General features: G+C 38.6%; 3 protein-coding genes across 5 annotated transcripts; all 3 read left to right on the top strand.

Annotated features, from left to right (window-relative positions):
* Positions 1–489: 489 nt before the first annotated feature.
* LOC109644117 (cathepsin L-like peptidase) lies at positions 490–3,545 on the top strand. The gene is made up of 8 exons (XM_069535798.1): positions 490–709; positions 982–1,124; positions 1,253–1,450; positions 1,949–2,140; positions 2,517–2,682; positions 2,784–2,889; positions 3,128–3,231; positions 3,375–3,545. The coding sequence occupies exons 1-7, from the start codon at positions 490–492 to the stop codon at positions 3,225–3,227; spliced, it is 1,125 nt and encodes a 374-aa protein (XP_069391899.1). The 3' UTR covers positions 3,228–3,231; positions 3,375–3,545.
* A 7,556-nt stretch (positions 3,546–11,101) lies between these two features.
* Positions 11,102–14,310, top strand: LOC138412274 (cathepsin L-like peptidase). The gene is made up of 8 exons (XM_069535799.1): positions 11,102–11,259; positions 11,532–11,674; positions 11,803–12,000; positions 12,499–12,690; positions 13,067–13,232; positions 13,334–13,439; positions 13,678–13,781; positions 13,925–14,310. The coding sequence occupies exons 1-7, from the start codon at positions 11,160–11,162 to the stop codon at positions 13,775–13,777; spliced, it is 1,005 nt and encodes a 334-aa protein (XP_069391900.1). The 5' UTR covers positions 11,102–11,159; the 3' UTR covers positions 13,778–13,781; positions 13,925–14,310.
* Positions 14,311–18,525: 4,215 nt separating this feature from the next.
* Positions 18,526–27,263, top strand: LOC109644118 (procathepsin L-like). Of its 3 annotated transcripts, none has more exons than XM_020109444.2 (9): positions 18,526–18,609; positions 18,756–18,856; positions 19,128–19,270; positions 19,399–19,596; positions 20,099–20,290; positions 20,771–20,936; positions 21,031–21,136; positions 21,299–21,402; positions 21,556–21,722. In XM_020109444.2, the coding sequence occupies exons 2-8, from the start codon at positions 18,757–18,759 to the stop codon at positions 21,396–21,398; spliced, it is 1,005 nt and encodes a 334-aa protein (XP_019965003.2). In that variant the 5' UTR covers positions 18,526–18,609; position 18,756; the 3' UTR covers positions 21,399–21,402; positions 21,556–21,722. The 3 variants fall into 3 exon arrangements, with proteins under 3 accessions (XP_019965003.2, XP_069391902.1, XP_069391901.1); XM_069535800.1 differs by lacking the exons at positions 18,526–18,609; positions 18,756–18,856; positions 19,128–19,270; ... (4 more) ...; positions 21,299–21,402; positions 21,556–21,722 and adding exons at positions 23,976–24,231; positions 24,484–24,592; positions 24,944–25,086; ... (4 more) ...; positions 26,819–26,922; positions 27,076–27,263; XM_069535801.1 differs by lacking the exon at positions 18,526–18,609 and having other exon boundaries at positions 18,699–18,856.
* Positions 27,264–27,909: the final 646 nt, after the last annotated feature.

Below are 27,909 nucleotides of genomic sequence, written 5' to 3'. Positions count from 1 at the left end.
GTAGCAGAACCTCGGTGGGACCACAGTCAGTGTGACTTCATAATGTGTGCGCTCACCAAATATAGCAACAGTTTTCTGCCCTCAGTTTGCTTTCTTTCTCTTTCCCTTCTATTTCTTTTCTGTTACCCAAACTTGATGTTACCTTTCTTGAGGAATGACAAATTGCTCACCAGCATAAGCAATCATGCTGCACCTCAATTCCATTATGTTTACTGAAGAAGTGTGAGACTATTATGTTTGTAGCAGTGAGAGAAGGGACCTCAGGGAGCCTCCACTATTTTGAAGAGAAAGTTTGGTTACTCAATCGATTTATTCAGAAAGTTTATGCCAAAAAAAACATTCAGGCTCGTCAATGACCTCTCCCCTTTGGGGCCCTGGGAGGGCAGCACCCACCCCAATTGTGGCTATATAAGAGTGGTCCTCTGCCACAGTCCTGCATCACTTGCATCTACAAAAGGACAGGTAAGACTCACACTCACACATACACAGATGACCACACTTCCTGTAATGAAGGTGCGCTGCTGCAAAGCCAACAGTGGCAAACCAACGTACAAATCTGTAGTACAAAGAGTTCAGTCTCAACTTTTTGCTCTTTCTTCGTCGGTCAGGATGAAGCTGCTCTTGGTTGTTGTTGCTGCTCTGGCCGTGGCCAGCTTTGCCAATGCTTCCCTGCATGACCACGATTTCCACGCCTGGAAACTCAAGTTTGGTGAGGCAATGTTAAATCTTCTCAGACTGTTTTATCTCATTGTGTTCTTTTATCAAATACAGAACATGTTAAGATTTTATCAATAAGGCTTACTGACTTTAAAGCCTTCAAATTTGAGGCTTAATTCTGGTGATATATTGTGCTCATCTACACTTGACAACAAATGTAAATCTCCAAAAAGATTCAAATGCTTGTGTCTGAACTGATGTCTTGAAAAATGATAATTTCTCTGGATTCTCTGCCCTCTGATTTCTTTCGTTTCTGGTTGACAGGAAGATCCTACAACTCTTCATCAGAGGAGGACAAACGCATGCAAATCTGGCTCAGAAACCGTGAAATCGTGATGGCACACAATGCCATGGCCGATCAGGGCCATTCAACCTACCGCCTTGGGATGACCTTCTATGCTGACCTTGTATGATAAGCGGCCGAAGTTGTTTACTAAACACCATCAGTGTCATTTTGTTGCAGTGAGATTATGACCAAACTGTGATCGACATTTTGGATAAAGTAACTCTCTGAACTTTTGTCTGTCCTCACCAGGAACATGAGGAGTTCAAACAAACTGTCTTTGGTGTCTGCCTGGGCTCCTTCAACGCTTCTAAGCCTCGCGGTGGCTCCAGTTTCTTGAAAATGCATCGATTCTATAATTTGCCTCAAACTATTGACTGGAGGCAATGGGGCTTTGTCACTCCCGTCAAGAATCAGGGGAGCTGTGGCTCCTGCTGGTCCTTCAGTTCAGTATGTAAAACCAAACTTGCTACCTGTTTACAACATGCTCTCTGTCACCAACAAAAACAAACTCATCACACACACTGCCTCTAAAATCATTGACCTTCCCACACCCAAAATTACAGACCTGAACGACAGAGCCATTACATGACTAGCACTCACTAAAGCAGACGACATGGACCAACCTCTTAATCCCAACTTCACATTACTGCCATACCTACTAAGATACAGAACACTTAAATAGAGAAGGGACCAATTCAGCAGGAGAGTCATACCCTCTGTCATTGCAGCACTGAATAAACTGCCAAGGTAAATGTAACATGTACATATTTTATGTTGCATGTCATGTTCTCTTCATCGGTGGGTTGCCTCTACTGTCCTTCTGTGTTGATTGTACTGAAATGACTGTGTGAACATATTTTCCCCAAGGGACAATAAAGTCTAAGTCTAAGTCTCTTCCAGAAACACAGATGTTATTTGTCACCATTATATTTCACTGTCTTCCAGACTGGAGCGCTGGAGGGTCAGAACTTCAGGAAGACAGGGAGGCTGGTGTCCCTGAGTGAGCAGGAGCTGGTGGACTGCTCTGGTAACTATGGCAACTATGGTTGCAATGGAGGCTGGATGGACAATGCCTTCCGCTACATCGTGAACAAAGGAGGTATACACACAGAGGACTCCTACCCATATGAGGGTCAGGTAAACAGAAAGCTTCTGTGGATATTCATAACATTATTTGAATGCAGCTACTGTATATGGTCTAAACCAGCATTTTCATTGTCATGCAAAAAAAGTGAAAAAGAACTTGAGAGATGTGCAATACTGCCATCTTGTGGACTAAACTCTAAACAACTAACCCCTTTCATTTACTTTTGCCATTACCTTTAAATATTGTCGTAGTATTTTACCTGCTGTCTTTGTCTTTAAATGACCTTGTAATATTTTCTTCTTGTGTTTGATATTTCCTATTGTTGTTCTTCTTTGTTCTCTTTGTGAAGTACTTTGTATTGCCTATTTTGAAATGTGCTATATAAATAAAGTTATTAATATTATTATAATGTTGTCTCTGAATTAGGTGGGACAATGCCGTGCCAACTATGGCGAAATCGGTGCTACATGCACCGGCTACTATGATATACCAAGTGGTAATGAAAATGCCCTGAAGGAGGCTGTGGCCACCTTTGGACCCGTGTCTGTAGCCATCCATGCTTCGGACCAATCTTTCCAGCTTTATCATTCAGGTCCATATAACATCCTTTTCAAACTCTGGAAGAATTAAATTTTTTAGTAAACTATGTATTTATCATATAAGTGAATGTGACTAATGTATGCTTGTTTCCAGGAGTGTATAATAACCCATATTGCAGCGGCACAGCATTGGACCATGCTGTACTCATTGTGGGTTACGGCACTGAATATGGACAAGACTATTGGCTGGTTAAGAACAGGTAGATACACAAATATATTGAATTGTGAGCTCCTCCCCTTTATGTTCCAACTGTCACAGCTAGTAAGCTCAACTAAAATGAAGTGAATCTCAGCCAGCATGATATCAGACTCTTTTCACTGCAATCATTTATTATTTATTATATCAGAGTTTTTTTTTGTTGTATGCTGTTGTTGAAACAGTGATTCAGTTTGATATATAGAGCAGCTGAATATGGTTGGTGATGTGTGTTTGTGTAGCTGGGGTCCAGCCTGGGGAGACCAGGGATACATCAAGATGAGCAGGAACAGATATAACCAGTGTGGCATCGCTTCTGCAGCCAGCATCCCCCTGGTCTGAGAAGGTGAGGTCATGATCCATCCTGCTCTCTCCTTTCTTTCTCTCTTGCTGTTTAACTGAAACCTGTGGGTGTGTGTACACAGATATGCCTGAAAGTGTGTGTGTGTGTATTTTTACTGTGCACTAATTTGTTTATTGTATTTGCAGGTCTTTCATCTTTGTGGCAGAATTTACTTTAATTTCATAAAGAAGCTGACTTATCAATCGACTGCTGTTGTTCTTGTTTGAACTGTACTCTGGTGCACTTTTAATAGAATAACTTTGATTGTGAAGAAATGTGAAGAAATAAATGTTTTTCTTTCAGAGAAAAAAAAAGAAGACCTTTGTGTGTTTGTGATTTTTATCGCTTTTTTTTATTGTCCGTTCATCCATCACTGTGGCTTCAATGATATACTGGGCCTTGTAAATAGAGTTATTTGACCATTAAAGTTTGCCTTTGCAACACAAAGGCAAGGCTGCAAGAGTATGGAGGATGAAAAATGACATGTGTAAATTAATAAATGTATTAATAAGATACAATCAAAATAAATGGTGAAAAAAATAAATACATGTATGTATATGTATTTATACATTTTTATTCACCCACATTAATTTAATTCCCTATTTCTGTATCCATATGTAAATGAGGTAGGAGGTCTTAACCTCAGTCTTGAGCAGGATTCACCAACTGAGGGATCCAGACAGAAGCTATCTATTCCTACACGAATACACAAAGTCGCCAACTGATCCTCATCCCGTGTCCCAATAAGGGCTACCATGTGAGACATTTGAAAGATCCACAAAAGTTAAACTAGATTGGTCATGTTACTATTTTCATCTGACCACTCCAAAGGAACCTGGATCTTGAGTCTGTAGGTTCCTCACTTTAATACTGCTGTTCTCCTCTAAAATGCAAACTGTAAATTATTTCTTGTATTGAATCTTAAAATTATCAGTTTTTTTGTTGACCAGAATGCAACAATGAGCTGGTTGGACCACCTGACAAATGTATCACTTGTGGAAGGGAGTTTCCTTTTTCACGAATCAAAGCTCATAGTGATGAATGCATGATCAAAAGATAAGTGGTATAGATAATAGATGGATGGATGGATGGATGAATGACCTTGTTTTCAGAGACGGCTTTTCTTTTGCTCCACAGCTCTATCCTCGCTCACTCCACATACAGTGTCCCTGTTCAGCTGTACAACAATCTTTGTCATCCTTATTGAGGACACTAATTAACTTCAACCCAAGTTAGCATTTTTACTTGTTTCCAGGGTAACACACATATGGGCTAGATTTGCAATACTCACACCAAAATGTGTGTAATCCCATAATAGAATACGAGTGTCTTTGAACCTTAATTTGTAATGTTTGAGGCTTTTGCATGTAATCCAGCTAAACTAGTACCATTGGAGTTCATGTTTGTTTCTACCAGTGTTCTCAAATGATTGTGGTTCAGTTTATTGTGTTTTCTAAAGACAGAGTTGAGGAGCATCCTGTGTCGTTGATGGAGTTTCTCATTTATCTACGAAGGAATCTTAATTGGAAAATAAAGATTTATTTTCTCAAAAACATAGAAATTTGGTTCAGTTAAACGAGAAGTTCACAGATTGTGCTCTTTCAATTTGATGATGTTGTTCCATTTTAGTTCTTGATCTCTCTTTCCTTCTTAGATATTTTGAATATGGAATTTCTAAACATTTCTCGGATGTTTTTTTGTGTGTCAGTTTGTGTTGAGGAAATTACAGAGAGGATGGATATTACAGAGATATGAGTGGAATATATCTGCTTGTTAAATCACTTAGCGGATGGAATGAACCAATGAACGGAAATACTGCTTAAGCAGGAAAATGCTGCCCTCTCCTGGTGTGTTTGTAACACTGCAAAAAATTAAAAACTTTATGGTGAGGGGGTGACAAGATCAACTTCCACAGTACTTTTTAAATGTGTAATAGTTTAAAATAAATTAATAAACATATCAGTTTTCAGAGAAAATATGTTATCGACATAGGCTCATTAAGAGTTTAATTCATTTTAATTTGTGTATTTCACAAAAACCAACATGCAAATAACTTCTATATGAGTCTGCGCACAGACGGGGGTTGAACAGCTGGCCCTCTGGTGTGGTCAGTACAACCTGGAGCTGAACAATCTCAAAACTGTGGAGATGACAGTGGACTTCAACACTGCCATATTTATTCTAGCAACTCTGCATCATTGCACTATTTCTCTAATTCATTGTCATTGGGTTGTTGTGTTTTATGTTCATCTATATTTATATTCATACTTGTATATAGTAGTTAAATGTTTGCTAAACCTTTTTCTGCTTTGTTGTCCTTGCTTTTGTGTCTATTTCTGTGTGTTGAGAGCAACGGAAAAAGTTGTCATATTCCGTGTATGTGTATGTATGTAAAGATGGCCAATAAAGCTGTTGTTACTTTATTGCAGGTATTGCATTACAAATATTCAAAGTTAAAGTGTCAATCGTCCTGCAGCCTTTAGCTTTAAATCTTTGTACATTCTAAATTGAAAACACACGTGGTTGTATATGCTGTCATCCTGCTACTCTCCTGTTATTTTCTTCATCATTTCCTATTCCACTTCACCAAATTCCTCTTTTCCTTTCCTCAATTTAAAAGTGATTATTTCCATTTCTTTAATCTCTTCAACTGTTCATTTCCAATACTTAATAGATGGTGATTTAATATCCATCCAATTCCATGACATTTGTTTCAATGTAGCTATACCTAGAATGTTGTATAGGTATGATCCAAATAGATCACTTCGTTCACAAAACACAGGCTCTCTTGTGGAACCAACTCCCACTCTGGGTTCGGGAGGCAGACAACATCTGAGCATTTAAAGTTAAACTTAAAACGTTCCTTTTTGATAAAGCCTATAGTTAGTTCTGGATCAGTTGAGTCCTGAACCATCACTTAGTTATGCTGCTATAGGTCTAGACTGCTGGGGGAACTCCCATCATCCACTGAGCACCTCTCCACTTCTCTCTGTCTCTCTGCCCCCCCACATTCACTCATTTATTTATTTTAATACATGTCAATGACTATTTCACTTTGTACTCCCATAGCCTCTCTCTCTCTTCTTTCTCTCTCATTTCAGATATCTCTGACCCCGGAACCTCAGGACAACAACTTCCCCTATTACTAATTACAATATCGCAGTAATTCATTATGATATCAAATGTGTCTGTTATCCACAGTAATGAATAGTCTTTACACTGTTGTTCCATTTTTAACTGGTCAGATCTGATACCTGATGGCGCTCAAGTGTCCCCGGTCTTTCTCTCACCTACTTCCCCCTCTCCACTATCCCTCTCTCTTCTCTCCTCTCTTTTCCACCCATCTCTCATCTCCTTCCCCCGTTTTCTTTGCTCACCCCAACCGGTTGAGGCAGATGACCGTCCACATTGAACCTGGTTCTGCTAGAGGTTTGTCCCTGTTAATGAGGGAGTTTTTCCTCTCCACAGTCGCCAAAGTGCTTGCTCATTGTGGGAACTGTTGGGTTTCTTAATATTTTGTATTTTAAGGTCCTGACCTTCTATGTAAAGTGCCTTGAGATAATGTATATTATGATTTGGTGCTATACAAATAAAATTGAATTGAATTGAAAATTTGTCCTGGATTTCAGATTGCTAATGTGTCTTAAAAATCTATAACTGTGAAGTGAAAGATGAAAAAGAAGAATAGTAGAAAACAGTAAATATGTATATAAGTATATATGTTTTTGGGTCCTCTACTCACTTTTAAAATATCTATGGTTGATCTTTACTGGCAACTCCCTGATAACCACTTATTCCGACAAACATCAGGTTGACGACCCACATTCAACCTCAAGAACAGCAGGTCAGGTGACTGGTCATTGTTCCAAGGTCATGTGATTCATGCTGCCGATTCAGATTCAGAGACATTTGTCTGATGACAATGATGAGTCAAACTGTTTTAGGAATATTAACATCATATTTTCTGAAATGAATGTGACCCAGTTGATCATATGACACGATAAGTGTTGAAATCATAACCTGTTTATATTTACTGTTATTGCACTTTCATTAGATACTTTGAAATGTACTATAATCTCTTTACAACATGACAATCAACCTGATCACTGTTGGTGTAAAGCAGTAAACGAAGGCTAGTTTTACTCGCCTTCATTTCAGATGCATTGCCTCACTGTTGTGCTGGATTTCAGATTGCTAACTGTGAAGTGAAAGATGAAAAAGATGAATAGTAGAAAACAGTAAATATGTATATAAGTATATATGTTTTTGGGTCCTCTACTCACTTTTAAAATATCTATGGTTGATCTGGTGACCCTTTGGAGCAACTTGACCACTAGGTTGGGAACCACTGATATATAAATGAAATATTATATAAAGTAAAAGAACAAGCTCCACACTGACCAACAGTAATTCAATAGGTTATATATTAATATCTAATATGTAATAAAAGTGGCAATTTTGACACTTAAACTTTATTGATGACATTACAATAATTTTACTTTAGTAGGATTTAGAATATTTGGACTTTTACTTGTAATATGCATGTGTTTTTTCTTATGTATTTTGTGTTATTGGTTCTTCAACTAATTCAACCTTTGTTGAACTGCTTGAGTATTTTGCTTTTTATTTGCAAATTTGAAAGTTATACAGAATTAAAAAAATTACAGACATATGTGATACATCAATTTGTTTTGTGTCTGTTGCTTTCAAATGCAGCCAAAAATATGTGTACTTTTCAAATAGGGCAGAACCAGAGTCTGTGTACACACAGACTTGAGAGTGTACACTGAACTCTTTATCTGCAGGATATTAACAAACAGGCAAGTGCATGAGATGAGTGGTAAATGAGTTAAATGACATCTTTAAACTTGTGTCTTTGAGTCTTTATGGTCGGCGGTCACGTCGAGAGCCTTGTGACAGATTTTCCCAAATAAAACAATCTAAAAAATCTTTAAAACCAAATTGAAACTAAAATAAATCCCTCACATCCTGGGGAATATTTCTCAGTTCTTTGTTTTATTTGCTCAATCTTCTTTTAGTCTGGTGGGTAAAATTTGCAGAACATATAAACTCTTTACCGGCAAAGTTTAAACAGGAAGTGTGTAAACTGTGCAAACACATGCATGAAATTAAATTAAATGTAGCGAATCAGAAATGTGAATGCAGTTGTGTGTACATTATATGTATAGAGGTATTACTGGTTGGCAGACTGACAGCGCAAACTCATGATTTTAGTCAACTGTCTTGTCTGGATTAAATTTTTTACATTTTTTTGGGGAAAGGTGGGTGGCACAACTTCAAATAACACTTTGATCCATCTGGATCATTCCAGTAAATCTCTTAAACAAACTCTCGGGTGAGTGAGTGTAATGTGTCACTGACATTTCCAATCATTTGAAACACTCACTTGCAGCACTGGACTGGTAACTTTTCCTGTGAGCCTACGTAACTTTTGGGCTGATGCAGTTTGCTTTTTTTTGTCGTAGTGGTTCATAAAACATGTAAATCAGCATTATTCGTTTAATTGGCACTGGGTTGGTCCAATCACATCTTTAAACCCCTCCCCCCTGCCAATAGATTATTTTCACCTAAATCTTACACAATGCACATTTGACTAATAACAGAGGATGTGTCAGACACGTTGCTTTAATTCTATCGCTCAGCAAAAAATAACATATTTACATTTAACCAGACTGCATCTTGGCCACCTTGGCACATGCCAGGCTGGAGGTGTACCCACAATTAAAATGCTCATAGCTCAGTGAACACATGATCCCTCATTCCTTATTTCAATGACTGAATGATTGAAGCTGCTGACAGGTTCACTTTTTCTCCCTCTGACTTTATGAGCTGCTAAAAACCACCTGACTGGATACACTGAAAGTTGTAACCATACACGGCTATACAGGGCCTAGCACAAAATTCTGGGCCCTATACACAAGCACTCGCTGGGCCCCCTTCCTCTCTCCATACATGATGTGCCTCACACATACTTAATTCTATTATTATTATTTTGTTTTACAAATGATAGAGCCAACTGTACAAATCTGGAGTGTTTTTTAGGATAGTCACAAATGAACTGTACATACCAAATATAGTATAAGTAATAATTATGCACAATTTGAAATCTCACCGCGTTTCAGTCCTCCTTTCTCAGACCTTTCCCTACAGTCACTATAGTTAAACGAGGTCTGCATTCACATGGTAACCCAGCCTAGACAGCTGTGGTTTTGCCTCAGAGTGGCTGTGGCATGACTTACTTTTCACATCTGTTCCCATGTGAAAAGCTGTGGCTGTGGTTCAGCCACGAAAGCCATCTCGTAGATTTTCTCCACGTACCCCACATGGTTCAAAGCAGAATACACAGTGAAAATGACCTTTCACCACAGTTTCTCTATCGCCCTCCTGGAAATGTCACAAATAAAAGTAATAAAACACTTCCTGTATCCTTACTCCAGCGTTTCTGTTGACTGAATCCATTAATTTGTTTTTTAAATGTTTAAAAGCAGAAGATGCACGATTCATACGGGATAGTACTGGTATTTATTTGAGTACATAGGACTACTTTTACACTGGGAAATACAGTGATCACATCAGAAACCTCACAAAGGCTGTAATAATATTAAAAGTTAATGTAAAGAGCTCCCTCTCTCTTCACACTCTCTCCATGTCGCTCAATTCAATTCACTTCAATAAGCTTTATCGGCATGAGAGTTACATTAAATAATAACGATAACAATAATAATAATAATAAATTCACAAAACATAGCAGTTTGATTCTGAAGAATGAATCATACAATATATCAATGTAAAAAAACACAACAACATGAGGAGCAGAGAAAACAAAAAGAAATAAACACACATGAAGTGAATGTTGTGGTGGAATGTGAGGAGACTATAACCACAGTTGTCAGGTCTGGTTATGTTTTCTTGTCTCATAGGTTGTTACATGCACCAACATATTAGCAGATGTTGCACTTTGGACTGGTCAGGCAGTCAAACTAAATCTGGGACTTTGTCTTTCATTTCTGTGAAGGACTTTGTTCTGATTTCCTCATATGTGAGAGCAAAGCTTTGTAATGGTCGGAGCTGGGGTCAATTATTTTCAGATTTTGAATCAGTTTTGAATTGTAATTAAAAGAGGAAATAAGCAAGTTCAGCTCTGCATTAAGTGCAAGTAATTGTTACTGTAGACTCTGAGAATGCTTCTGTAGATCTCATTGTACAAGTTTTCTCTTTCTCTCTCTCTCTCTCTCACACACACACACACACGTTTATTGTCATTTTCAAGACAAATCCAATGTAAACACATCGCACTGGAAGTAGCAGAACCTCGGTGGGACCACAGTCAGTGTGACTTCATAATGTGTGCGCTCACCAAATATAGCAACAGTTTTCTGCCCTCAGTTTGCTTTCTTTCTCTTTCCCTTCTATTTCTTTTCTGTTACCCAAACTTGATGTTACCTTTCTTGAGGAATGACAAATTGCTCACCAGCATAAGCAATCATGCTGCACCTCAATTCCATTATGTTTACTGAAGAAGTGTGAGACTATTATGTTTGTAGCAGTGAGAGAAGGGACCTCAGGGAGCCTCCACTATTTTGAAGAGAAAGTTTGGTTACTCAATCGATTTATTCAGAAAGTTTATGCCAAAAAAAACATTCAGGCTCGTCAATGACCTCTCCCCTTTGGGGCCCTGGGAGGGCAGCACCCACCCCAATTGTGGCTATATAAGAGTGGTCCTCTGCCACAGTCCTGCATCACTTGCATCTACAAAAGGACAGGTAAGACTCACACTCACACATACACAGATGACCACACTTCCTGTAATGAAGGTGCGCTGCTGCAAAGCCAACATTGGCAAACCAACGTACAAATCTGTAGTACAAAGAGTTCAGTCTCAACTTTTTGCTCTTTCTTCGTCGGTCAGGATGAAGCTGCTCTTGGTTGTTGTTGCTGCTCTGGCCGTGGCCAGCTTTGCCAATGCTTCCCTGCATGACCACGATTTCCACGCCTGGAAACTCAAGTTTGGTGAGGCAATGTTAAATCTTCTCAGACTGTTTTATCTCATTGTGTTCTTTTATCAAATACAGAACATGTTAAGATTTTATCAATAAGGCTTACTGACTTTAAAGCCTTCAAATTTGAGGCTTAATTCTGGTGATATATTGTGCTCATCTACACTTGACAACAAATGTAAATCTCCAAAAAGATTCAAATGCTTGTGTCTGAACTGATGTCTTGAAAAATGATAATTTCTCTGGATTCTCTGCCCTCTGATTTTTTTCGTTTCTGGTTGACAGGAAGATCCTACAACTCTTCATCAGAGGAGGACAAACGCATGCAAATCTGGCTCAGAAACCGTGAAATCGTGATGGCACACAATGCCATGGCCGATCAGGGCAACTCCTCCTACCGCCTTGGGATGACCTACTATGCTGACTTGGTATGATAAGCGGCAGAAGTTGTTTACTAAACACCAACAGTGTCATTTTGTTGCAGTGAGATTATGACCAAACTGTGATCGACATTTTGGATAAAGTAACTCTCTGAACTTTTGTCTGTCCTCACCAGGAACATGAGGAGTTCAAACAAACTGTCTTTGGTGTCTGCCTGGGCTCCTTCAATGCTTCTAAGCCTCGCGGTGGCTCCAGTTTCTTGAAAATGCATACATCCTTGCGTTTGCCACAAACTATTGACTGGAGGCAATGGGGCTTAGTCACTCCTGTCAAGAATCAGGGGAGCTGTGGCTCCTGCTGGTCCTTCAGTTCAGTATGTAAAACCAAACTTGCTACCTGTTTACAACATGCTCTCTGTCACCAACAAAAACAAACTCATCACACACACTGCCTCTAAAATCATTGACCTTCCCACACGCAAAATTACAGACCTGAACGACAGAGCCATTACATGACTAGCACTCACTAAAGCAGATGACATGGACCAACCTCTTAATCCCAACTTCACATTACTGCCATACCGACTAAGATACAGAACACTTAAATAGAGAAGGGACCAATTCAGCAGGAGAGTCATACCCTCTGTCATTGCAGTACTGAATAAACTGCCAAGGTAAATGTAACATGTACATATTTTATGTTGCATGTCATGTTCTCTTCATCGGTGGGTTGCCTCTACTATCCTTTTGTGTTGATTGTACTGAAATGACTGTGCAAACATATTTTCCCCAAGGGACAATAAAGTCTAAGTCTAAGTCTCTTCCAGAAACACAGATGTTATTTGTCACAATTATATTTCACTGTCTTCCAGACTGGAGCGCTGGAGGGTCAGAACTTCAGGAAGACAGGGAGGCTGGTGTCCCTGAGTGAGCAGGAGCTGGTGGACTGCTCTGGTAACTATGGCAACTATGGTTGCAATGGAGGCTGGATGGACAATGCCTTCCGCTACATCGTGAACAAAGGAGGTATACACACAGAGGACTCCTACCCATATGAGGGTCAGGTAAACAGAAAGCTTCTGTGGATATTCATAACATTATTTGAATGCAGCTACTGTATATGGTCTAAACCAGCATTTTCATTGTCATGCAAAAAAAGTAAAAAAGAACTTGAGAGATGTGCAATACTGCCATCTTGTGGACTAAACTCTAAACAACTAACCCCTTTCATTTACTTTTGCCATTACCTTTAAATAATGTCGTAGTATTTTACCTGCTGTCTTTGTCTTTAAATGACCTTGTAATATTTTCTTCTTGTGTTTGATATTTCCTATTGTTGTTCTTCTTTGTTCTCTTTGTGAAGTACTTTGTATTGCCTATTTTGAAATGTGCTATATAAATAAAGTTATTAATATTATTATAATGTTGTCTCTGAATTAGGTGGGACCATGCCGTGCCAACTATGGCGAAATCGGTGCTACGTGCACCGGCTACTATGATATACCAAGTGGTAATGAAAATGCCCTGAAGGAGGCTGTGGCCACCTTTGGACCCGTGTCTGTAGCCATCCATGCTTCGGACCAATCTTTCCAGCTTTATCATTCAGGTCCATATAACATCCTTTTCAAACTCTGGAAGAATTAAATTTTTTAGTAAACTATGTATTTATCATATAAGTGAATGTGACTAATGTATGCTTGTTTCCAGGAGTGTATAATAACCCGTATTGCAGCGGCACAGCATTGGACCATGCTGTACTCATTGTGGGTTACGGCACTGAATATGGACAAGACTATTGGCTGGTTAAGAACAGGTAGATACACAAATATATTGAATTGTGAGCTCCTCCCCTTTATGTTCCAACTGTCACAGCTAGTAAGCTCAACTAAAATGAAGTGAATCTCAGCCAGCATGATATCAGACTCTTTTCACTGCAATCATTTATTATTTATTATATCAGAGTTTTTTTTTGTTGTATGCTGTTGTTGAAACAGTGATTCAGTTTGATATATAGAGCAGCTGAATATGGTTGGTGATGTGTGTTTGTGTAGCTGGGGTCCAGCCTGGGGAGACCAGGGATACATCAAGATGAGCAGGAACAGATATAACCAGTGTGGCATCGCTTCTGCAGCCAGCATCCCCCTGGTCTGAGAAGGTGAGGTCATGATCCATCCTGCTCTCTCCTTTCTTTCTCTCTTGCTGTTTAACTGAAACCTGTGGGTGTGTGTACACAGATATGCCTGAAAGTGTGTGTGTGTGTATTTTTACTGTGCACTAATTGGTTTATTGTATTTGCAGGTCTTTCATCTGTGTGGCAGAATTTACTTTAATTTCATAAAGAAGCTGACTTATCACTCGACTGCTGTTGTTCTTGTTTGCACTGTACTCTGGTGCACTTTTAATAGAATAACTTTGATTGTGAAGAAATGTGAAGAAATACATGTTTTTCTTTCAAAGAAAAAAAACAAACCTTTGTGTGTTTGTGATTTTTTCTTTTTCTTTCTGTGGCTTCAATGATATTGTGGACCTTGTAAATAGTGCAGAGTCATTTGGCCATTTGCCTTTGCAACACAAAGGCAAGGCCACCAGAGTATGGAGGATGAAAAATTACATGTATAAATTAATAAATGTATTAATAAGATAGAATAAAAATATAAATAAATGCATAAATAAATATGAGCAAATGGCCATTATTGGAAAATAAAGTGTTACGCTTTGGGGTTTGGACCAGAGTGTAGTGTCGTACATGGAGGTATAGGTAAATAGATTATTAACAAAAGGGCAAGTCCTTAAACGAACAAAAGACAACCACCAACTGAGGGAAAAAACTGAAGAGGTGGCGGTGACAAAGAGCCGAAGAGGTGGTGGCGAAATGAAATGAACCAATGAACGGAAATACTGCTTAAGCAGCAAAATGCTGCCCTCACCTGGTGTATTTGTAACACTGCAGAAAATGAAAAATTTTATGGTGAGGGGTTGACGAGATCAACTTCCACAGCACTTTTTAAATCTGTAATAGTTTAAAATAAATTAACTAACATAGCAGTTTTCAGAGAAAATATGTTATCGACATAGGCTCATTAAGAGTTTAATTCGTTTTACTACAGCAGTGGAAACCATCAGATTTCTTGGATCCACAATCTCCCAGAAAGTTCAACCTGCCTCAGGGGCTGCTGATCCAGTTCTACACTGTCGTCATCCAGTCTGTTCTCTACACATACATTGCTGTCTGGTTTGGATCGGCAACCACAAGACAGGCGGGCGGAGTGGGACAAAGGTGCAGACCCACTGGTTTCTCTAAGCTATCCCAGGGGGATAACCACAAAAATCGCAGTAGCGATAGATTGGAAATTGGGGAAAAACAAAACACCGAAATTGTATAGAGCCACTACAGGCTTCCTTAAAGAAACAATGCACCACAAATGATTAACAAAACCACCACTGCCAAGCAGCTGACTAAAACCTAAAATTGTCCAGGAGACCCAGAAAACTCTAAATGAAAGGCGAAGGCTGGAGTCACAGCAAACTCTTCAGCACCAACTTATTCACTGGGAAAACTACAGGCAAAATTCTTAGTGGTGTGTTTTCAGACACACTGACAACAGGGAGAAGCTCTCACTGCCTCTGAAGGTGAGACAATGAGTCAGCACAGGGCATATGAAGGCTCCCAACACCTGGGCTCTATCACCGCCAATCAGAGCCACACACACCTGATTGCAGTGAGTTGATTCTCTCACCACTCTCAGAGCAAGATGGAGTGCCCTCACAGATATGTGCATCATCAGCTTCTTGTTCTGCACATGCCCTCCAGCATTCACTACTACTAAACAAAGGCTAGTTTTACTCACCTTAATTTCAGATACATTGCCTCACTGTGTTGTCCTGGATTTCAGATTACTAATGTGTCATTTCAACTGTGAAGTGAAAGCTGAAAAACATGAACAAAACAAAATGACATACAACTAAAACGTGTGGTAGCCTATATGGTTTTTCTTGTGCAGTTAATCGATCTCTGTTTTGCCTTTGCAAAATTATATAACTTATCAGAAAGCACAAACCCACCCACACATGCACTAGTTAAATCTTGCCCCCATAAACAAACACAAACCCTGACCGATGAACCTGTTTTCCTGTTGTATTTGCATTGTCATGAGTGTTTGTCTTGAGACAGTTGCTGTCCAAAAAATTCAAACCAAAATAAGTTGCTCTTTCATTTTAGATACTGGATTCAAATATTTCCCAACTGTTTTCACCAGTCTCTATGTTTAAATCCCAGTTGTAGTATGAAGAGACACTCTTTGGTTTCTGTTAATATGACTTATAAATACTCATATCACCTGCTTTATAAGGTTAAAGTACCTGACCATCTTTGAACTGCAGTCCAACAGTAGAGGCATAAAGTAACTAACTGCAAGTATTGCATGACACAATTTGAGATATTTAACTTGAGTATGCTCTTTTATATTTTGTACTTCTACTCCACTAGCTACATCTCCTAGGGAAATATCACAATTTAACTCTGCTATATTTATCAGACATGTTGTAGCTACTAGTTATTTTTTAAAATAAGATTGCACTAAATAACATCTGATCAGCTCATATTGTGACCACATAAATAATAGAAATATATGTATATACACCTATGTATTTGAGTCCTCATTTTAAATATCTATGGTTGATCTGATGACCTTTTGGAGCAACTTGAACACTAGGTTGAGAACCACTGATATATAAATTAAATATTATGTAAAGTAAACGCATGAGCTTTACACTGACCAACAGTAATGCAATATGTAATATATTAATATCTAATATGTAATAAAAGTGGCAATTTTTGATATGGTAATGTTGACACTTAGACTTTATTGATAACATAATTTTACTTTAGTAGGATTTAGAATATTTGGACTTTTACTTGTATTATGCATGTGTTTTTTCTTATGTATTTTGTGTTATTGGTTCTTCAGCTTAAAGGAAAGTACTTATTCGACCTTTGTTGAACTGCTTGAGTCTTTTGCTTTTTATTTGCAAATTTGAAAGCTATACAGAATTAAAATAATTACAGACATATGTGATACATCAATTTGTTTTGTGTTCTTTTCAAATAGGGCAGAACCAGAGTCTGTGTACACACAGACTTGAGAGTGTACACTGAACTCTTTATCTGCAGGACATTAACAAACAGGCAAGTACATGAGATGAGTGGTAAATGAGTTCAAGGACATCTTTAAACTTGCGTCTTTGAGTCTTTATGGTCTGAGGTCATGTCGTAAGCCTTGTGACAGTCACAGAGACAACTCTTTACAGGTTGCAAACAGGAAGTGTGTGTGGAAACAGAAAGTAAGTCTTGAAGTTCAGTCTGTGAAAACAGTCATGAATCATGAATGAGGTAACAAATTAAATGTAGGGAATCAGAAATGTGAATGCAGTTGTGTGTGTTTTATATGTATTGTGATATTACTGATTGGCAGACATTCTTTAGCCACAGAATTAAGAAAAAGCTTTTCAGATGATTTAATTTGCATTTGTACTGTTTCTTTTAGTAGTTTCTACTGCTTTGTCTGTGGTTTTAATTTTAAATTTAAAGTTTTTAAAGTTTTTTTCCAGAAACGTGGGTGGCACAACTTCAAATAACACTTTGATCCATCTGGATCATTCCACTAAATCTCTTAAACAAACTCTTAGGTGCGTGAGTGTAATGTGTCACTGATATTTCTTATCAATTGAAACGGTCGCCTACAGCTTTGAACTGGCCTCCTGGCATGCTGGGCACCTACATGACTTTTGGACTGATGCACTTTTTTAAATTTTAAATAGATTCTTTTCACCTAAATCTTACAAAATGCACATTTAACTAATAACAGAGGATGTGTCAGACACGTTGCTTTAATTCTATCGCTCAGCACAAAATAACATATTTACATTTAACCAGACTGCATCTTGGCCACCTTGGCACATGCCAGGCTGGAGGTGTACCCACAATTAAAATGTTCATAACTCAGTGAACACATTATCCCTCATTCCTTATTTCAATGATTGACTCTGACTTTTTTCTGTCTGACTCAGCAAGCTGCTGACAGGTTCACTTTTTCTCCCTCTGACTTTATGAGCTGCTAAAAACCACCTGACTCGATACACTGAAAGTTGTAACCATACACGGCTATACAGGGGCCTAGCACAAAATTCTGGGCCCTATACACAAGCACTCGCTGGGCCCCCTTCCTCTCTCCATACATGATGTGCCTCACACATACTTAATTTTATTATAATTATTATTTTGTTTTACAAATGATAGAGCCAACTGTACAAATCTGGAGTGTTTTTTAAGGATAGTCACAAATTAACTGTACATACCAAATAAAGTAAATACAGGGAAATACAGTAATCACATCAGAAACCCCCCAAAGGCTGTAGTTATATTAAAAGTTAATGTAAAGAACTTGCGTTCTCCATCTTGCTCAATTCAATTCGCTTCAATAAGCTTTATTGGCATGAAAGTTACATTAACCATATTGCCGAAGCATCATAAATTATATAAGAAGAAATAATAATAATAATAACAACAATAATAATACATTCACAAAACATAGCAGATTGATTTGACTCTGATCTTAGAAGAAATAATCATAACAACATATTAATGTCAAAAAACACAACAACATGAGAAGGAGAGAAAAGAAAAACACACATGAAGTGAATGCCCCCACTATTTTGAAGAGAAAGTTTGGTTACTCAATCGATTTATTCAGAAAGTTGATGCCAAAAAAAACATTCAGGCTTGTCAATGACCTCTCCCCTTTGGGGCCCTTGGAGGTCAGTCCCACCCCCTCACATCCACACACCTCAAACAACCCCCCTCCGGAAAACCCAACTTCCCTCCCACACAAACCCACCCACCCACCCACCCACTATGGCACCCCTGTGGCTATATAAGAGTGGTCCTCTGCCACAGTCCTGCATCACTTGCATCTACAAAAGGACAGGTAAGACTCACACTCACACATACACAGATGACCACACTTCCTGTAATGAAGGTGCGCTGCTGCAAAGCCAACATTGGCAAACCAACGTACAAATCTGTAGTACAAAGAGTTTAGTCTCAACTTTTTGCTCTTTCTTCGTCGGTCAGGATGAAGCTGCTCTTGGTTGTTGTTGCTGCTCTGGCCGTGGCCAGCTTTGCCAATGCTTCCCTGCAGGACCACGATTTCAACGCCTGGAAACTCAAGTTTGGTGAGGCAATGTTAAATCTTCTCAGACTGTTTTATCTCATTGTGTTCTTTTATCAAATACAGAACATGTTAAGATTTTATCAATAAGGCTTACTGACTTTAAAGCCTTCAAATTTGAGGCTTAATTCTGGTGATATATTGTGCTCATCTACACTTGACCACAAATGTAAATCTCCAAAATGATTCAAATGTTTGTGTCTGAACGATTTCTTGAAAAATGATAATTTCTCTGGATTCTCTGCCCTCTGATTTTTTCTGTCTCTGGTTGGCAGGAAGATCCTACAACTCTTCATCAGAGGAGGACAAACGCATGCAAATCTGGCTCAGAAACTGGAAACTGGTGACGGCACACAATGCCATGGCCGATCAGGGCAACTCCTCCTACCGCCTTGGGATGACCTCCTTTGCTGACCTGGTATGATAAGCGGCAGAAGTTGTTTACTAAACACCAACAGTGTCATTTTGTTGCAGTGAGATTATGACCAAACTGTGATCGACATTTTGGATAAAGTAACTCTCTGAACTTTTGTCTGTCCTCACCAGGAACATGAGGAGTTCAAACAAACTGTCTTTGGTGTCTGCCTGGGCTCCTTCAACGCTTCTAAGCCTCGCGTTGGCTCCAGTTTCTTGAAAACGCGTAAATTCACTGACATGCCAAACACTATGGATTGGAGGCAAGAGGGCTACGTCACTCCTGTCAAGAATCAGGGGAGCTGTGGCTCCTGCTGGTCCTTCAGTTCAGTATGTAAAACCCAACTTGCTACCTGTTTACAACATGCTCTCTGTCACCAACAAAAACAAACTCATCACACACACTGCCTCTAAAATCATTGACCTTCCCACACCCAAAATTACAGACCTGAACGACAGAGCCATTAAATGACTAGCACTCACTAAAGCAGATGACATGGACCAACCTCTTAATCCCAACTTCACATTACTGCCATACCTACTAAGATACAGAACACTTAAATAGAGAAGGGACCAATTCAGCAGGAGAGTCATACCCTCTGTCATTGCAGCACTGAATAAACTGCCAAGGTAAATGTAACTTGTTAGTACATGTTTTATGTTGCATGTCATGTTCTCTTCATCGGTGGGTTGCCTCTACTGTCCTTCTGTGTTGATTGTACTGAAATGACTGTGTGAACAAATTTCCCACAAGGACAATAATGTCTAAGTCTAAGTCTCTTCCAGAAATGCAGATGTTTTTTTGTCACAATTATATTTCACTGTCTTCCAGACTGGAGCGCTGGAGGGTCAGCACTACAGGAAGACAGGGACGCTGGTGTCCCTGAGTGAGCAGCAGCTGGTGGACTGCTCTGGTAACTATGGCAACTATGGTTGCAATGGAGGCTGGATGGACAATGCCTTCCGCTACATCCAGGACAATGGAGGTATAAACACAGAGGACTCCTACCCATATGAGGCAGAGGTAAACAAAAAGCTTCTATGTGTGTTTTAATCACATTATTTGAATGCAGCTACTGTTTATGGTCTAAACCAGCATTTTCATTGTCATGCAAAAAAAATAAAAAAGAATTTGAGGGATGTGCAATACTTCCATCTTGTGGACTAAACTTTTTGAACAACTAAACCCTGGATGGCTCTCAATAAAAAGTCTACAGTGATCATTTTAATTTCATTTGCACCCTAGATGTTTTTTAACATGGAAAATCAAATGCTTTTTTTCCCTATTGTTTCTTTTACTTTTGCCATTACCTTTAAATAATGTCGTAGTATTTTACCTGCTGTCTTTGATTTTATATGACATTGTATTACTTTCTTCTTGTGTTTGATATTTCCTGTTGTTGTTCTTCTTTGTTCTCTTTGTGAAGTACTTTGTATTGCCTATTTTGAAATGTGCCACATTAATAAAGTTATTAATATTATTATAATGTTGTCTCTGAATTAGGACGGAGAGTGCCGTTACAACCCTGCCAGCATCGCTACCAAATGCACTGGCTACGTTGATATAGAACAGGGTAATGAGAGTGACCTGAAGGAGGCTGTGGCTACTGTTGGACCCGTGTCTGTGGCCATCGATGCTTCTAATCCATCTTTCCAGTTATACGAATCAGGTCCATATTACATCCTTTTCAAACTCTGGAAGAAATGTGAACAACTATGTATTTATCATACAAGTGAATGTGACTAATATATGCTTGTTTCCAGGAGTGTATGATGAGACGGATTGCAGCAGCACAGCATTGGACCATGCTGTACTCATTGTGGGTTACGGCACTGAATCCGGACAAGACTATTGGCTGGTTAAGAACAGGTAGATACACAAATATATTGAATTGTGGGCTCCTCCCCTTTATGTTACAGCTATTACCACTAGTAAGCTCAACTTAAATGAAGTGAATCTCAGCCAGGGTGAGACAATGATTCTGTTTTATGTCATGCAGCTGAATATGGTTGGTGATGTGTGTTTGTGTAGCTGGGGTACAGCCTGGGGAGACCAGGGATACATCAAAATGAGAAGGAACAGAGGAAACCAGTGTGGCATTGCTACTGCAGCCAGCTTCCCCCTGGTCTGAGAAGGTGAGGTCATGATCCGTCCTGCTCTTTTCTTTCTTTCTCTTTGCCATTTAACTGAAAGTTGTAGGTGTGTACACAGATATTCTTGAAAAGTGTGTGCTTATGTGTGTGTATTTTGACTGTGCACTAACTGATTGATGTTCATTGTATTTGCAGGTCCAGGACTCTCTTCTGCGACACATAATTTACTTAGTTTCGTAAAGAGTTATCACTCAACTGCTTTTGATTTTTGGACTGAGTGTCTCTGTACCCTGGTGCACTTTTAATTGAATTACTTATTTTTGAATTGTAAATAAATGAACAGCAATAAATTCTTCTACTTATTTGTTTGGGATTTCTTTCTTTTAATTGTCTGTTCATATATCACTGTGGTTTCACTGATATTCTTCCTTGTATATGTTGTCTGGAGGTAACACAGTTTTTTTATCCCTTTATCTCAGTTTTCACATTTTAGGCCCCATAAGCTTTTCTTTAAATTTACATTCTAATGCGACTTATTTTATTCCATTTCTACACGCATGTAGGAATCTTCAACAGAACTATGTATTTCTGAACGTTTTGTTGCTTTTGATTCATATAATGTGGACATATAATAATAAATTACATTTACTCATTTTATATTACTAAAATTATATAAGATTTAAAATACTCTAAAACTATAAAACTTATTCTACCCTGTCTGCCATGGATTCACTCTGCATAGGTGGAATGTGAAAATGGTCTCTAAAGAGTCACTGCTGCCCCTAATATTGCCTGATTTTATTATATTTTACTGAATATCTGACGCTGTATACACAACTTTGAAACCTTATGAAATATGCACGTGTCATTGAAAATTCAACTCTGCTCTGATTTGAGATATTAAGTTTTTCTTTTAACGAAAACAAGCTCTTTTTAATCATTAAAACATGCACATTAAGGATTGAATTGAATTGAATTTGCTGTTTTAGATGTAGTGGGAAGACAGTGTCAATAGATGATGATGAAGATAAGATGCCAAAATACACCTGTCTCTGTATTGTTTCTACTGATTATTTGTGTATTTGTGCTTTCCATGTGAAATGTGCCTTTGTTTGTGTCTAATTGTAATTTGTATTATTACTGCCATCAACCTGCCACAGGTGAAAACCAGCCTTTAAGGCCAAATCTGACAAAATCTGTTGGACTCAAGAATGATAATTGATGTGTATTGTTTGGTACCTTTAAAATAAATCACACATTTAGGCAAAGGTCAACATAAACTGTGAAAGGGGGTGAAACTATTACCGATTGAAACTGTTTACCTGATTTTGTAAAGGATTCATAAATATAAACACATTTCAACCTCCTCAAGAATCCCAGTGTACATATCTTCATGTCCCCACACAATAAACTTACTCAACTGTTTGCACTGACTCAAGGCTTGTGTGTTCAAGGAAGTACAATCACATTTACAAAGCACCTTTCTAAAATGAGTTTACCAAGTCTATGCTCTGTGCACACCTATATAAAAAGGCTTTCCAATGTGACAAATATACTTTACTCATAGCTTCTTGAATGTGTGCATGGCAAGTTGGGGGAAAACGTCTCCTGAAGACAAGTTTATGGATACCATATTTTATAAAATTGATTTCACCCTTGCGTATCAAAGCTCTATATCGTACCTGTTTTTGATGCTTATGTCAGTTTGGACTAAAACATTCAAATTACAGTAAATTAAATTAAAGTAAATCAAATGTAGGGAATAAGAAATATGAATGCAGTTGTGTGTGTATCATATGTATCTGAATATTACTGATTGGCAGACTGACAGTGCAAACTCATTATTTTGCCACAGAATAACCAAAAAAGTCCTTTTTACTGCTTTATCTCTAATGAGGCCAATATTCGTTTAGTCAACTGCCTTGTCTGGTTTTCACTTGATGGAGTTTTTTTCTCTCCACAGTGGCCAACGTGCTTACTCATCATGGGAACTGTTGGGTTTCTCTATAAACTTAAGGTCTTGACCTTATTATGCTATGATTTGACTCTTAAATTGGATTGAACACTAAACCTTTTATCACAATCCATTCTTTATTATGCCATGGACCTTTGTGTGAAGCACTTTGTAACCTCATTTAGATAAGTGCTATACAAATAAAGTTTGTATTATTTGCAAGTTTGGAACATTGTTAATAAAATGGTATATAAATGAAATGTATTATTATTATCAGAAAGGAAAGGTGGGTGGCACAATTTCAAAAAACACTTTATCATTCAGGTAAATCCCTTGAACAAACTCTCAGTGAGTGAGTGGAATGTACCACTGACATTTCTGAGAAATTGAAACACTCCCACCTGCTTCACACTTATATTTCTCGAGTGGCATAATTTAAATAGTAAAGTTTCAACAGGGCGGAAATTAGCACATGTATGTGTTGCTGTCTGATTTGGTTTTGTTCTTTGAGAGAATTCCCAATTTCCCCATGAAACAGCATTTTCACACAAAGAGACAAGACTGTGTTCCGTCTTTAAGTGGCTGTAAAATTCCTAAGGAACTAACTGATTAGATCATAATGCTCATGTTTTTTTTTTTGCTATGGTTGAGAAATATGTTTACCAGAAAATTTTTATCATGCAGACAGAACTCATGACTCCTCATTCCCGGTTTCAATGATTGACTTCCTTTTTGTCTTTCTAACTTAATGTGCTGCTGACAATCATACTTCTCTCTTTCTGATCTTATGAAACCACCTGACTGGATGAACTGCAGCTCATAAACATACACAGCTATAAGTGTGGCCCTCTGGTTCGGCCCTGCATCATCTGGTGGTTGTACCTCGGACTTCACCGTGCACATTGACATAAGGGCAGGTAAGGGAACACACACACACACACACACACACACTTCCTGTACTGTAGCTGCACTGCTGCCAGGAAGAAAGAGAGACTCATAAGATAAGAAGGGGGGAGGAATGAAACTGTGATTCATTTACACTAGGAAATAAAGCTGATTCTGTGGTGGAGAAGACAGACAACAATTTTCAGAGCAAAGCTGAAGTAGAGAGAGTTCAGTCTCAAATTGTGTGGATTCAAGTCACATTGGATTTCTTCTCTTTTTCTTAGTCGGTCAGGATGAAGCTGCTGTTGGTTTTTGCTGCCGCTCTGGCCGTGGCCAGCTGTGCCAGCGTGTCCCTGGAAGACCTGGAGTTCCACGCCTGGAAACTCAAGTTTGGTGAGGCAGTGTTAACTCTTTTCAGACGGCTTTGTCTTATTGCCAGATATATAATTATATAATTATATATAGAAAGATTTTATCTATAAGGCCTACAGAGTTTACAGGCCTTAAGATGTAAGACTTAAATTCAGAGAAATGTGTGCTCAGTTGCACTTTAAGTTACAGATCAACCCTTTTGGAGTTTCAAGAGTAAACAGCGTTGCAGCCATATCCAATACAAGTATTTATATACGTCTTCAAACATAAAAAAAAATCCTCCTCCTCCATACTGCTCCAGCAGTCATTCAAGTGTCTCAAAACAGCGCCATTTACTGTGTTTTTTATGATTTTTCCGTCTCCGGTTGGCAGGAAGATCTTACAACTCTCCATTAGAGGAGGCTCATCGCATGCAAATCTGGCTCAGAAACCGCAAACTGGTGCTGGTTCACAATATCATGGCTGATCAGGGCATCAAATCCTACCGCCTTGGCATGACCTACTTTGCAGACCTGGTATGATAGATGGCTGTTTATGGCACCATTTGTTGAATTTGTGCACTAAACACATCAGTGGGTTGCAGCAAGATCATGGCAACAGCGTGATTGGCATTATGGATAAAGTGGCTGTCTGAATATTTGTCCTTCCTCCCCAGGAAAATGAGGAGTACAAGCACCTGGTTTCTCAGGGCTGCCTGGGCCCCTTCAACACTTCTCTGCCTCGTGGTGGCTCCTCCTTTCTACGGTTGTCTGAAGTCACTGATCTGCCAGACACTGTCGATTGGAGGGACAAGGGCTACGTCACTGACGTCAAGGATCAGAAAGAGTGTGGCTCCTGCTGGGCCTTCAGTACAGTATGTAAAACCCCTCTTCCTTTTCCGGTAACAAAGATGGTTTTTTTTCCTGTCTCAATTTCACTTCACTCTCTTCCAGACTGGTTCGCTGGAGGGTCAGAACTTCAGGAAGACAGGGAAGCTGGTGTCCCTGAGTGAGCAGCAGCTGGTGGACTGCTCTGGTAAATATGGCAACTATGGCTGCAATGGAGGCTTAATGGACAATGCCTTCCGCTACATTCAGGCCAACGGAGGTATAGACACCGAGGACTCCTACCCATATGAGGCAGAGGTATAAGGACAACTCTGGTTTAGTTGAAATAACAATGCACATTCAATGTGGATGTAAGTCACATTATTTGAATGCAGCTACTGTGTAGAAACCAAAACAGCCATTAGTCATTGTCGGGCAAAAAGATTGAGTTGAAGTGAGTTGAGAATGTTTTTGTTTTTTTTATGTGAGAGATGTCGCCACCTTGTGGTCACAACATTTAAGACAACTAAACCCTGGCAAGCTCTCAGTTCAAAGTCAACAAGAACTATTTAAAACCTCTTTGGTTTGGTGTGTCAACATGGGAAAACTAATTAATGTTTTTTTGTTGTTGCTACAACTTAAGTTGTTTTTATTCTTTACTTTTGCTGTTACTTTTAATGTTACATAATTTATCTCCTTTCAACTTTAAAATGATTAATTTGCTTCTTGTCTTTGATTATTGTATTGTTGTTACTATTTGTCCTCTTTGTAAAGTACTTTGTATTGCCTGTTTTTAAATGTGCTACATAAATAAAGTTTTTAATATTATTATAATGTTGTCTCTGAATTAGGACGGACAGTGCCGTTACAACCCTGCCACCATCGGTGCCAAATGCACCGGCTACGTTGATGTAGAACAAGGTGATGAAGACGCCCTGAAGGAGGCTGTGGCCACTGTTGGACCCGTGTCTGTGGCCATCGATGCTTCTAATCCATCTTTCCAGTTATACGAATCAGGTCCATATTACATTCTTGTAAGAAATATGAAAAATTATGTATGTACTCACCAATCTACAAGCCTGACTAATGTATGCTTGTTTCCAGGAGTGTATGATGAGCCGGATTGCAGCAGCACAGACTTGGATCACGGTGTACTCGCTGTGGGTTACGGCAGTAAAGACGGACATGACTATTGGCTGGTTAAGAACAGGTAGATACGGGTATTGAAATGCAGGCTCCTCTCCTGAATGTAACTGTTACAGCTCAACTAAAATGAAGTGAATCTCAGCCAGGATTATATCAGCTTCTTTAATTGATATTAATACTGCCATTACTTTTATTGGTGTTTTTCAGTGTTTTTTCTGTATACTGTTGTTTTTGACAATGATTCCATTTAATATATAGAGCAGCTGAATATGGTTGCTGATGTGTGTTTGTGTAGCTGGGGTCTAACCTGGGGAGACCAGGGATACATCAAGATGAGCAGGAACAAACACAACCAGTGTGGCATTGCTACTGCATCCAGCTACCCCCTGGTCTGAGAAGGTGAGGTCATGATCCGTCCTGCTCTCTCCTTTCTTCCTCTCTTGCTGTTTAACTGAAACCTGTGGGTGTGTGTACACAGATATGCCTGAAAGTGTGTGTGTCTGTGTGTGTTTTTACTGTGCACTAACTGGTTGTTGTTCATTGTATTTGCAGGTCTTTCATCTGTGACACTTTTTCTTTTGTTTCATCTGTGACACTTTAATTTCATAAAGAAGCTTACTTATCACTCGACTGCTGTTGTTCTTGTTTGAACTGTACTCTGGTGCACTTCTAATAGAATAACTTTGATTGTAAATAATTGTGAAGAAATAAATGTTTTTCTTTCAGAGAAAAAAAACGAACCTTTGTGTGTTTGGGATTTTGTTGCTTTTATTTTTTTATTGTCTGTTCATTCATAACTGTGGCTCCACTTATATTCTGGGCTTTGTAAATAGTGCAGTGCTATTTAGCTATTCCAACTTGCCTCCACGACACAAAGGCAAGGCCACCAGAGACTACTAAACTAAGAAGAAGAATATATTTGTTAATGTATAACTTGTTGTTCTGGAGGTGTTTGGCAAACACTGTTATTTAACCTTTAGCTCAGAGTTTCTCAATCACATTTGAATGACATCATACAGTTTTTAATTTGCCATGTGAATATATCTGCAATGGATTATGGTTATTATTTCTGTATGCTTTGTTGCTTTCGATCAATATAATGTGAGCCTATGAGAAAAGATTTGATGTATTTTTTTATGCTGCATGTCTTCTCCTTCTCTCTTACCATTTCATGCTTTGTTATTTCAATAAAGACAACCAAAAATAAAAAGGAATGAATAAATAAAAAAGGTTAAAAGTCAAAGGCTTATTATGTGATTTGCTTTATTTATTTTGGACTTGTTTTCTTTTCTCTGTCTAATCTGACACATTGTTTTGTGTATTTAACTTGATTCTCCTGTTTTTCTGTAGTTTTGGCAATACAAAGTTTGTTGGTCGTTCTTATGT

This window comes from Paralichthys olivaceus, chromosome 12, assembly GCF_024713975.1.
Source record: "Paralichthys olivaceus isolate ysfri-2021 chromosome 12, ASM2471397v2, whole genome shotgun sequence".
NCBI classification, from domain to species: Eukaryota; Metazoa; Chordata; class Actinopteri; order Pleuronectiformes; family Paralichthyidae; genus Paralichthys; species Paralichthys olivaceus.
This window is presented reverse-complemented; position numbering and strand designations above follow the sequence as displayed.